This window comes from Mustela lutreola, chromosome 13 (assembly GCF_030435805.1).
Source record: "Mustela lutreola isolate mMusLut2 chromosome 13, mMusLut2.pri, whole genome shotgun sequence".
Lineage (NCBI taxonomy): Eukaryota > Metazoa > Chordata > Mammalia > Carnivora > Mustelidae > Mustela > Mustela lutreola.
The window spans coordinates 11,437,573-11,450,908 of NC_081302.1; the positions used below are offsets into that span (position 1 = coordinate 11,437,573).

Sequence of the window (13,336 nt, forward strand, 5' to 3'; positions counted from 1 at the left end):
TTAGGACCATACAGCCTCTTCCCGGCTGTGCCGAGCTTTGCACCTTGTATGGGGCGGTGAAGACGAAAGGTCTAGCCACAGCTACTTCCCCCAAGTGCTCCGTTACCTAAACGGCAGCCTTTCAAGGCTCTCCTTTGAAGCACTAATCATGTGCCATAAAACCCAGACTGCAAATGTTAGACAGCGTTACTAAGACGACTTTAAATACTGGCACTGCGTAAGATGATCAGATCAGCCAAGAGTTGGGACCTGGAGAAAAAGGCATAACCAGGCAAATTCTGAAGTGACCAGAAAAGGAAAAACGACTCAGAAATCTTGTGACTGCCCTCTGTGCTCATGGCATAGCGGCAACCAAGGCGAGCGAGCTGGAAGCATGGCCGCTGCCGCCTCAGGCAGTCAGTCAAAGCCGTGGAGAAGAGGCTGCATCCTCCACACCGGCTTCTCATCACTGGTCTTGCCTTCCTCTTTGCTGTCTCCTTTCTCATCTTTACTCCCTCCTAAATCTTTCCCTTTGATTTTTTAAAAAAGATTTTATTTATTTGAGAGACAGAGATCACAAGAAGGCAGAGAGGCAGGTAGAGAGAGAGAGGAAGGGTAGCAGGCTTCCCACTGAGCAGAGAGCCCGATGCGGGGCTCGATCCCAGAACCATGGAATCATGACCTGAGCCGAAGGCAGAGGCTTTAACTCACTGCCCACTGCGCCACTCAGGCGCCCCTCCTTTGATAGCTTTATTTTCCCAATTGCCTGACCATTATTTAAATGTAAATGTGCTTACTGCGAAGTATAAAGAAAACTGGAAGTTCTATTAAAAAAAAAAAAAAAAATTCGGGGCGCCTGGGTGGCTCAGTGGGTTAAGCCGCTGCCTTCGGCTCAGGTCATGATCTCAGAGTCCTGGGATGGAGTCCCGCATTGGGCTCTCTGCTCAGCAGGGAGCCTGCTTCCCTTTCTCTCTCTCTGCCTGCCTCTCCATCTACTTGTGATCTCTCTCTGTCAAATAAATAAATAAAATCTTTAAAAAAAAAAAAAATCGAGGGGCGCCTCGAATGGGTGGCTCAGTCAGTTGAGCGAATGCCTTTGGTTCAGGTCATGATCCCAGAGTTCTGGAATTGAGTCCTGCATCGGGCTCCCTGCTTGGTGGGGAGTCTGCTTCTCCCACTGACCTCTCTCCTCTCATGGTCTCTCTCTCAAATAAATAAAATCTTAGAAAAAAATTCTATCAAAACAGGAAGCTGACTGCTTTAGTCACTAAGCTAACTGTTTACAGAAGGAAACATAAAATTTAAACTTACCTCTAATCAACAAAACTAGTCTACCTCTGAATCCAACTTTTTATAAAACCTTTTGTTTAGTCAAGCAACTTACCTCAACTGTACTTTAATAGTATTATATATAAAAAATTAAATATACTTCAACAGATGTAGAAAATACATTTGAAAGGAACTTCTCTGTCTTAATCTCTGTGTGAGAAGTTAAAAATAACTAGAGCTCCTTCACACTTCAAAACAAACAGGTTAGTTTTTTAAAAAAGGAAATCAACAGAATAATTGGGTAAGAGCCCAGCAAACTCACTATTCTATTTGTTCTCTCCTAAGCAGCAAGCACTGAGCCCCTAAAATACAAGATGAACATTCTTATAGGTATAAACAGACTAACGTTTCTGAAATCATCCCAAACTTCTCTTCACATATAAATGGACTTCAATTAGATGAATATGAAAGAGAAATAGCTATCTTTTCTTTAAAAGATCTTTTTTTTATTTTTTTATTTAACTAGAGGGTATTATGCTAAGTGAAATGTCAGAGAAAGACAATTATCACATGATCTCACTAGTACGTGGAATCTGAGAAACAAAACAGAGGATCATAGGGGTAGAGAGGAAAATATGAAACAAGATGAAACGAGAGAGGGAGACAAATCATGGGAGACTCTTAATCTCAGGAAACAAACTGAGGGCTGTTGGACTGGAGCAGGGTGGGAGGGAGGGGGTGGCGGGGTGATGGGCACTGGGGAGGGTGTGTGCTATGGGGAGCGCTGTGAATTGTGTAAGACTGATGATTCACAGACCTGAACCCCTGAAACAAATAATACATGTTAATAAAAATTAATTTTAAAAATTGAGGCAATTCCCCATGACCAATTTGCTAATGAACTATGGTTTCAAATTAAAAAAAAAAAGATTCACTTATTAGAGAGAGAGAAAGCACGAGTGGGAGAGAGGGGCAGATGGAGAAGTGGGCTCCCCGCTGAGCAGGGAGCCTGACATGGGGCTTGATCCCAGGACCCCGGGATCATGACCCGAGCCAAACGCAGCCGCTTAACCGAGCCACTCAGGCACCCCAGAAAGCTATTTCTTACCTTTTAAGAAATAAAACTGTGAAATCCAAGCGAAGACAATGTAATCATAAAGAGGGAGATTTGCTAGTCATTGTTAATGTATAAACAAATACTGACTTAAAAAAATTAAAAATGGGGTGCCCGGATGACTCAGTCCATTGGGCATCCGACTCTGGATTTCAGCTCAGGACATGATCTCAGGGTTGTGAGACTGAGTCTTGTGCCAGGATCCCCACTGAGCCTGAAGCCTGCTTAAAATTCACTCTCTCTCTCCCTCTCCTTCTGCCTCTCTCCCACTCCCTGCTCATGCTCTCTCTTTAAAATATTAATAAAGTAAACAAAATGATTGAGATTTTTATTAAAAAATAAATGAAAAATACTGTTTTGAAATACAGGTAAAAATATAAATTCCTTAATGAAATGTAGCGAGGCCCATATTAACTGCTAGACTTACATCATTTATCTGGCCAGATACGCAAAACTAAAATTTCTATTACTGCCTAAGAGTGAAAAGTCTGATTTGTCACAAAGCCCAAGAGACTGGAATTTCCTTTAGATCAAGCAAGAAAGTGTTGCATGAACAGAAATCAGTAAGATTTGATAAAACAGTATAAACCATTTTAAAATAACACTGGTAAATAGATTGCTGTTTATAGGCTCTCCTTGAATATACAATAGGTAATGATGCAATGAAGACGTTTTTACAATATTTATTAAGATAACAAATTTATAAATCGAAAGACTCAGAGGCACATAGTTTAAAAGGCCAATACCATGGGAATAATGAAGTCAACACAGAAAAGAAGATATGAACAGTTACAACCAATACAAGATTTTTTTAAAAGCCACATCCCCCCAATAAACACATCATATGAATCATCCTTCAAAATTACCATGATAAAAAGTTATTTCCTTCAAAGAAAAATAATTCTTTCCACCTACCGAGCCTAGAAAATCCTATTTACAATGAGCTGTCCTGCATTTCATCAGTACTGTTTCATATGGCCTCCTCTATTCTGCCATTAGAAGTATTGAAAATTTTATAGCTATTGTATTTACAAATGCACATAATATTTAAATTTGCTCTTCATTGAGAACAACTGAATATATACTTAATCAAATCACGATACAAATGTTTTAGTGTTGAAAACACATTTTGTGGAGACAGGTGTATGGGAAGAAGTGTATTTAGAATTATGTTGTTTCTGAAGGATTACTAGGCCAATAAGTCTGATAAAACTCAAGGTAGTCACAAAAACAGGTCTTTGTTGATGAAGAATTTAATTTATTTCTGTTTTAACTGGACACACTGGCTTCTTCAGTCAACTTTCACCACACTGTATATTTTGGTAACAAACCAAAAGCATGCAAAGAAGCCAATTGTTCCTATAAAAGAAAAAAACAAAAATCAACACTTTTCCAGAGGAAAATTCATAATTTATACAAAAACACAGACTTAAAATGATTGATTCCTTACAAAAAGCCACAAAACTATAAACTATTACTTACCAGGCATAGATCCACAAGCTTTTTTGAAAAACATACAAGTAGTTCATATCAAATTTTTTACAGAATAGGACTTTTTATTTTTTATTTTTTTTTTTATTTTTTTATTTTTTAAAGATTTTATTTATTTATTTGACAGACAGAGATCACAAGTAGGCAGAGAGGCAGGCAGAGAGAGGAGGAAGCAGGCTCCCTGCTGAGCAGAGAGCCCGATGCGGGGCTCGATCCCAGGACACCGAGATCATGACCTGAGCTGAAGGCAGCGGCTTAACCACTGAGCCACCCAGGCGCTCCCAGAATAGGACTTTTTAAACTTTAAGATTACCTAAGCTTTCTATAATATATTCTTCTTATTACATGCAAGAAACCTGAAATTAAAAGATGAATAGGAAACCAATTTTCCTTTCCTATTTAAGAATATTTCATCACAAAATGGAAAACTGCTATTAAAATTAATTCAAGGTATGATATGAACAGTTTAAAGGGATTAACAGATTTACAGAATAATTAAATGGGAATATTCTCTAAACATAGTTACTGGGAATTGTCAGTTTCCAAAGAACTACAATAAAACTAAACTCAGAAAGTTTTTACGAAGTGTTAAAAGTGATAAATTAGAATAATAACAAAGATGCATCCCACTGTATAGGAGAGGTGGCGTGGCCTCAGAGAAAAGAGCAGCTCTGTCAGCCCATTTCTTATTAAAATAGAGATAATTTGGGAGTGACTGGGTAGCTCAATTAAGTGTCTCCCTCGGCTCAGGTCATGATCTCGGCGTCCTGGGATTGAGCCCTGCATCGGCATTTCCTGCTCAGTGTGGAGCCTGCTTCTCCCTCTCTTTTTGCCCCTCCCCCTGCTTGTGCTCACTCTCTCTCAAATAAATAAAATATAATAAAACAGATAATTCAATCTGCCCTAGATAGAGTAAATGAGATGATTCATAAAAAAAAATAAAATAAAATACATGTTTTGGTTTTCAAGTATCTTCCTCAGTCTAGATTCCAAAATATTTGAATTCTAGACAGATGACAAAAATGACACTCAGTTAAGTAAATGTCTAATGGTTACGTGGCTGGCCGGTCAGCAGGATCAGAATGCAAACTCACTTTCTCTGACTTCAAGTATAGTGCCATTTTAAACCTCACCATACTTAGATTTGCTAAACATATATTCAGAGACTCTGTTTTGCAAAAGAGTATTTACTTAATTGTGAACTGCTTACCGTATTTTCAAAAGCTAGAATTTTTTCCCCAGAATTACCCTGAGAATAATAAGTCTAAGTGCTGAAGAACACAGAAGGGGATATACATATCCTTGTGTAAGCTTTACATTTAAAGTTCCAATGTGTTCACCGTTGTTTTAAATGTAATACAAAGAAAAAGTATAAGAGGACATTTTCTAAGCCAAGAGACTATATATGGGACATTAGTAAGGGATATTAAAAAATTATTGTACTCATTCATATAACTCATGTCCCTACAATGTGCCCGTCACTATGTCTGTTTTAGAAGACATAAAAATACATCTTTTGGATATTCAAAAGATCATTATTAAGGTTTGAGAAGAGGCTGGGGCTAATTTTAGAAAAGCAATGGTGAAAACATAAATGTATTTAAACAACCTTATGCTTAGCAAGAACTTCTTCCCTTAGGTTCGGTTCCTTCAGCTTTGGTGTTACTGACAGACACCTCGCAGCAGGGCCTACCAAGCAACACTTAGCTGCACGGAGGGCTAAATACAGGAGTGCTGAGTAGCAGAAGTCTTCATTGATTTTATAAAAGGAAAATATAAATAAAATGCCTACCAACTTATTGACTAAAACTAATCATCTTAGGTCTTACCTGTAAAAAGAAAGAAGATCAAAACCATTATCATGGTATAGCCAAAGTACAGAATTGTACTTGCTGTTCCTGTGATCTGCAGTTTTGAGAAGAAGTAGTGCACTGCATATATTAAGAAATACACTGCAGTAAAGCCACTGGTAAGGAACGAACGCCACTGCCAGTGATAATCCTAGGTGGAGGAGAAAAAAAGAATAAGAATTAGTTTCCAATTAATAGACAATATGGAGCTGAGCAGAGTTACAAAGCAAACACAGCTAAGGGAAACAGCCCCCAAATCTAATTTCTGCTAACATTTCCAATCTTTTTCCCCTACTGAATTTTGCCCATTTCACTCCTCACTAAAGATGCTAAGAACCATCCCCTACTTTTGGAGGTGCTACTCGCTAAAAACGTGCTGAAAACTCTTTTTTTTTTTTTTTTTTTTTTTAAAGATTTTATTTATTGGACAGAGAGAGAGAGCAAGCAAGCACAAGTAAGGGGAGGCAGGCAGTGGGAAAGGGAGAAGCAAGCTCCCTGCCAAACAGAGAGCCTGATGAGGGGCTCAATCCCAGCACTCTGGGATAATGACCCGAGCTGAAGACAGAAGATTTTTTCTTTTTTGAAAGATTTTATTTATTTATTTGACAGAGAGAGACAAAGTGGGAGAGGGAACAAAAGCAGGGGAATGGGAGAGGGAGATGCAGGCTTCCCACCGAGCGGGATGCAGGGCTCAATCCCAGCACCCTGGGATCACGACCTGAGCCAAAGGCAGACGCTTAACCTACTGAGCCACTGAGGGGCCCCTGAGAAATCTTAAACGTACTTAAATGTACTTAAAGTACTTAACTGTACTTAAAATGTACTCTTCCCAAAAAAAAGCAATGTATAAGAGCTTACTTACATAGCTCAAAATGAATATTACTTATCTTACAATCTGGTCAGCTCTATATTAGGAAAATTATCCTATCAAGGCCTGGTTGAAATCTACTTTCAGTTACTACTAACAAAATTTAAACAAGGTCGATTTTTAAAACAGGTCTTCTTACTTTGACATAAAGTAGCTGGTAGCTTAGCAGGAGATCTTAAAAAAAAAAAAAATTCACTTTTTCCTTACCCCTTGAAATATGTGAAAAATAAATATACTTAAAAAGTATACCAGCACAAATGAGAAAATCTTAAGGAATCCACACACAGAAACTATTATAGCAAATAAATTCAGCAAAGTTAAAGGGTCCGAGACTGAAATGAAAATCAGCTGTGTTTTTATATACTAACAATGGGCACTATGAAAAGGAAACTTAGAAAATAATTTCATGGGGTGCCTGGGTGCCTCGGTTGGTTAGGCAGCTGCCTTTGGCTAGGGTTGTGATCCCAGGATCCTGGGATCAAGCCCCGCATCAGGCCCTTGCTCAGTGGGAAGCCTGCTTCTCCCTCTCTCTCTGTCTGCCTCTCTGCCTACTTGTGATCTCTTTTTCTCTCTGTCAAGTAAATAAATAAAATCTTTAAAAATAATAATAGTAACAATAATAATTTCATTTACAACAGCATCCAAAAAGATACATCTAGTAAGAAATTCAACCAAGGATGTGAAAGACTTATATACTGAAAACTATAAAATAGGTTAAAAAAATAAATAAACAAAGACAACTGAAATCAATGAAAGACATCCCATGTTCATGGACTGGCCGAGTCAATACTGTTAAGACGGCAATGCCCCCTAAAAATCTCAGAGTCAATGCCACTCTTATCGGAATTCCAATGACCTTTTTTGCAAAAAAGGAAAAGCTGATCCCAAATTCATATGAAATTTCAAAGGGTCCTAAATAGTCAAAATAATCTTCACAAAGGAACAAAGTTGGACGATTTACCCTTTCCAATTCCAGAATTTACTACAAAACTATGGTAATCAAAACAGTGTGGTACTAGCATAAGGACAGCAATATATACCACTGGAATAGAATTGTGAATCCAGATACAAATCCCCATATCTATGGGCAATGGGTTTTCCACAGGGTTACAAGACCACTCAATGAAGAAAGAATAGTCTCTTTAACAAATGGTACTGGAGGAGCGCCTGGGTGGCTTAGTCGTTAAGCATCTGCCTTTGGGTCATGATCCTATGGTCCTGGGATTGAGCCCCGCATTGGGCTCCCCATTCCCCCTGCTTGTGTTCCTGCTCTCGCTATCTCTCTCTCTGTCAAATAAATAAATAAAATCTTCAAAAAAGCAAAACAAAACAAAAAAAAAAGCAAGTGGTACTGGAAAAACTATATATACACATGCAAAGACATGAGGAATTCCTAATTACCATAATCAAAAAAATTAACTCAAAGTGGATCGATGACCCAAATATATAAGCTAAAACTAGACACTCAGGAAAAAACAAAGAGGTAAATTTTCATTGCCTTGGATTTAGCAATTAGTTCTTAGATATGACAACAAAAGAAAAGAAAAGATAAATCAGACTTTATCAAAATTAAAAACTTTTGGGTTAAGGCCATTATCCAGTAAAAAGACAACCTAAAGAATGAGGGAGAAATATCTGCAAAAATATTCTTTCATTTATCTGACAAAGGTCTAGTATTTGTATTCGGAATATATACAGAACTCTTCTTGTTCAACAAAAAGATAAACTACCCAGTTTATAAATGGGCAAAGGATCTGAACAGACATTTCTCTGAACAAGATACACAGATGGTCAACAAGCACAAAAAAAGGATGCTCAACATCATTAGTCACTGGGAAATGAAAATCACAATCATAGTAAGATACCACTTCACACCTACTAGGATGGCTAGAGCTTTTTTTTTTAAATAAAAAAGGGGGGGGCAGCAACTGTAGGACGGGATGTGGAGAATGAGAACCCTTGTGCATTGCTGGTAGGAACGCAAAACAGTACAGCCACTGTGAAAAACAGTTTGGTGGTTCTGCAAAAAGTTAAACGAAGAATTATCTATCATATGACTCAGCGATTCCGCTCCTATATACATACCCAAAAGAACTGAAAACTGGTACTCAAAACAAATATTTGTAAATGAATGGTCACAGCAGCACTATTCACAATAGCTGAAAGGTGGAAATAAACGTAATTTACATCAACAGGTCAATGGAAATAAGGAAATTGGGATACATCCATATAATGGGGTATTATTTGGCTATAAAAAGGAACAAAGTACTGAATCTTGAAAAGATTCTCCTAAAGCGAAAGAAACCAGACGTGAAAGGCCACATATTGTAGGATTCCATTCATATGAAATGCCCAGAATAGATAAATCTGTAGACAGAAAGCAGATTGGTGACTGCCAGGTCTTACATGGGGAGGAGGGTAGGAAATAACTGCTTAACAGGTATGAGGTTTTACTTAAGGGTGACGAAAATATTTTGGAACTAGAAAGAGGTGGTAGTTACACAACACTGTAAATGAATGTAGTAACTAGCACCCTGAATTGTTCACTTTTTAAAATGGTTAATTTTAAGTTAAGTGAATTTAACCTTAACTTTAAAAGAAAAGCATCTCAAGTTTAACAAAGTTAGATTTAATCTGCTGTATAGAAAACAATGATAAAAGAATAATTTAATACAACCCAGACCTTTAAAAATTAATTCTACATAAGAATGCCACCACATTGCCCTGGATATAATTCATTATAATGTAATGTTATAGTTATAGTTATAACTATAACTAAATGTTTTAGTGAATTTTCCCACAAAGATGTTTACTAAATTTCCAGTTTAGAAATATCTATGCTTCATAAAGAGTATTAATTTTTAATTTAGATATTAAAAACTCAAAAATGAAAATTCAGCATAATGTGGTATTCTCAGAAAATTAACATTTGTAACCTGTAGCTCTAAATAAATATACTGAACTGAGATACTAAATCTTAATCCATTCCTAAAGAGGGCTACATCTGATTCAGAAATACAGGTTAATTTCTACCTTAATAAACACATATTTACAGAAATTATTTCAATTAATAGTTCAAAGTCACTTTATGCCAAAATTATAAATACTGTCTACAAATTAATGTAAAGTGGACATTGCCGACACATACCTCTGCACATAGGTGGAAATAGCAAAGCAGTATAGTTGCTTCTGAACATGTAATCACCAAAATGATAAACACCAGAAACAGGAAGCCAAACATGTAATACATCTGGTGTGACCTATAACAAACACATCAAGATTAAACTATAAACATTTTCTCTTTGATACAATAAATGACACAATCTCATGTTCCCTGAACTGGGAAATGTTTGCCTTTTATCCCAACTAGTCCAAGACAACAGATTTCCAGAGGTGTAGACAGTGACGGAGTAGGGGTGGGGCAGGGAGAGGAAAGGAAGCGGCCGTGTCATGAGATCACGCCTTCTCACGCCGGCAGAACCTGAAACTCTTACTCAAATACGCGTAGTCTAATTGTCTACCAGTGAGTCAGAGAAATTCAATAAAAAAATTACTGGACAGGCAGAGCCAAAGTAAAAAAGGGTTCCACTTGGTATATACTGTTTCTTACTGTGTATGACAGAAACAGCTGAACTGTGAAAATGCTGTGATGATGGGGAAGGAAATGTGTTCTAATCGCTAAAAAGCTCAAATTCAGTTCTGACTTTCTGCTACTGCAAACCCTGGCACCTGCGATCAAATGATGAGGCAATACCACAGTGCACACCCCCTAATAACAGACTGGCTCCAAATGAGCACTACGAGTTCCTCCATGTAAATAAGAAACCATAGAATGAAAGAATCGGGGGTGAGTAAGACCTCCGAAGGTCATCTACCTCCACCCTTCTCCCAAGGCTTGCTCGACTCCCCTTCATCATGGGCTCAGAGTAGCCTCCCTCTGAAGCAGTACCGATTACTACCAAAGAACACAGGTTTGGAAAGACAGATCAATTTTCCATTACATGGTAGCTGTGTGACACCGACAGATCACTTAACATCCAAAGCTTCACCTCTCTTTCTCTAAAATGGGGATAACACCTACCTCACAGAGATCCAAGAATTCATAAGCACTCAATTAATAATAGGTGTTAACACTATTATTCCTTTTCTCACATGGAAAAGGTAACCTTTCGGCTCATAAGATTTTTGATTACTAGAGAACAGTTCACATTTATAAGATACAAAGAGTCATCCAGAGAAACAAAAGGAGAAAGCTAATACTACATATAATGGTAATGGGAATAAGAAGACTTCTTCCCGGCTTACCAGATACTGTTCAGGATAAAGAACAGTTGTATGAAGATGCAGCCGAAGGGCAGAATCCCTCCCATGATGATGCCCGGCAGTGGCTTGGTGTAGAAGGACTGCTCCGGAATCTGACGTGGGATCTGATTGGTTCGAACTGGGTGTTCAATGGCCTTTAGTAAAATGAAGAAAGCATTCACAGTTATGTGTCTGTTTTAAAAATTCTTCTCTATGTTAGTATTTGCCTGCTTTTTTTCTCAGCTTCCAATCTGACACTATCACCAATACAAGTCTACTTAAGATCATCAAACTGAAATGTGTATTGAGAAGCAATGACCCAAACACGATCAGTACGATATTCAGTCTGTCCGCTGAAGCAAGCCACCACTGTTCCAGTAGCTATCCGCAAATGGTTTTATTTTTTTTTTTTTTTTTTTTTTTAAAGATTTTATTTATTTATTTGACAGAGGGAGATCACAAGTAGGCAGAGAGGCAGGCAGAGAGAGAGAGGAGGAAGCAGGCTCCCCGCTGAGCAGAGAGCCCGATGCGGGACTCGATCCCAGGACCCTGAGATCATGACCTGAGCCGAAGGCAGCGGCTTAACCCACTGAGCCACCCAGGCGCCCCCGCAAATGGTTTTAGATGAAACAAATACACAGAAGGAGATAATAGAGTAAAAATAATACTTAAAACAAAGGTAGAGTTAGGTTTTCCTTTTTAATTACATACTTGGAAGGAATCAGCTAGTTCTCAAACTATTGTCCAGGTATACCTATTTGGCAGTGTCATCTTTATCAAAATAGCTGAATTCTACTAAGACTTCAGAACATAAAGGCAAAAATGAACGGCTACATGAAGCTTTATGACCATAAGCTATTGAAAATACTCTCCCTTTCCTAACACCTGACACGGCAGTATAAAAATAAGTGAAACCTAAAGTACCTAAAACATAGCTGGGGGGAAAAAACGAGTACATAGGTAGAAATGAATTTTCTTGCAAAAACTGCAAAAACACACTTCCATAGTTTTTGTGATGATACAGGAAAAACTTAAAACTTGGTATTCTCACTGAGCTCACACTTCTGTGGACCAAATTATCTTCTAGATATTCATGTGTACAGGTAGGGAATCAGCATGTCCTCCTTCAGTGTTTGTATTTTTAACAGGCATATTTGCAGAATTTCAAGTACTTATTTATCCATGTAATCAAAAAAATTTTAAATCATGGTAGGTTACTATTTATGCTATAGAGATTTAAAGTAATAAATTAAATAAAATGCCAAAGAATTGAAAAATCTTAGAGAAGGCTGGCACGGTAGGTACAGTGTAGACAATGAAGCCCTGACAGTTTCTTCCAGGCTGTTCTGGGCCCCCTTTACAAAGTGCACGAGAGTAATACATTATGATCCTTTTAACCTTGTGGACCAGATGAGAGTAAGGACAGTGAAGTGAGAAGGACAGTGACGACTAAATTCTCATTTTCCTGTTAGCCTGAGGGCAGAAGAGGGCAGTAGAGGCAGAGAAAGACTACGGGGAAGGGTGGGGTGGAGCTCTGATGAGAATCTTCCATAAAATCAAGTACTAGCAGGAAAGCCATATAAAATTTATTGCAAAGCTACATGTTTAAAAAATGGCTACCGTCTCTTTCCAGTCACTTTCCCACAGCTTTCCTCCTAACCCATATTCTTGGTTTACTTCATTTTAAGTAATATAGAAACACCTAATGCTAAAGAAAAAATGCCATACTTTTAGGTTAGAAAAAAAAGTAATACAATTATTTTTAATGTTAAAAAGTTAAAGTTTTCATCAGTTTTAATTAGCATTTCATTTCCTATTGATCTACAATTTACATTTACTTAGAAAAATTTGAAATCTAAGTTTACATATGTGACTTCTCCACCACAGCCCCAAAATACTATTTTAAGAATGACTGCAGTCAGGGGAAAGGGGTAGGGAGAGAGGTTGGTTGGGTTATGGATGTTGGGGAAGGTATGTGCAATGGTGAGTGCTGTGAAGTATGTAAACCTGGTGATTCACAGACCTGTACCCCTGGGGCTAGTAATACATTATATGTTAATAAAAAAATAATAATTTTAAAAAAAGAATGCAATCAAACTAAGAGGTCATCTATTTTCTATAAAATCCAGATCACACAGGATAAGTACATATCTTTTAGATGCCTTTTTTTAAAGACACTTTTCTATCTTTTAAGGTGGGATATGATAATTTCCATAGCTGAAATTTGTTTGAATAAATTAACACCTATAAACTTACATTCTTCTTAAAACCGAAGTATGCACCGATAAACGTTAGAGGCACAGATATGCAGAACCAAAGAGCCAAAATGGCAACCAGCGTTCCAAAAGGAATAGCTGCTGAAGATCCTTCTCCCCAAAGAATCAGATTCATTATAAAGAAGTCAGCAAACACAATCCTAAAAGACACAATAGGCTTTTGGGTAAAACCTGAGTCAGAAGCAAA

The 13,336-nt window shown here is 37.7% G+C and overlaps 1 protein-coding gene across 1 annotated transcript in view; it reads right to left on the reverse strand.

The window, feature by feature from the left end:
• Positions 1 to 3,029: 3,029 nt before the first annotated feature.
• The window catches only part of TM9SF2 (transmembrane 9 superfamily member 2), a 59,758-nt gene continuing 49,451 nt past the window's right edge, over positions 3,030 to 13,336 (reverse strand). Inside the window, exons 13-17 of the mRNA XM_059143959.1 lie at positions 13,130 to 13,289; positions 10,877 to 11,028; positions 9,720 to 9,831; positions 5,683 to 5,854; positions 3,030 to 3,721 (exon numbers count right to left, since the gene is read on the reverse strand). Of these exons, the coding sequence (XP_058999942.1) occupies positions 3,654 to 3,721; positions 5,683 to 5,854; positions 9,720 to 9,831; positions 10,877 to 11,028; positions 13,130 to 13,289 (664 nt within the window). The 3' untranslated portion in view covers positions 3,030 to 3,653. The remainder of the gene's footprint in view (positions 3,722 to 5,682; positions 5,855 to 9,719; positions 9,832 to 10,876; positions 11,029 to 13,129; positions 13,290 to 13,336) is intronic.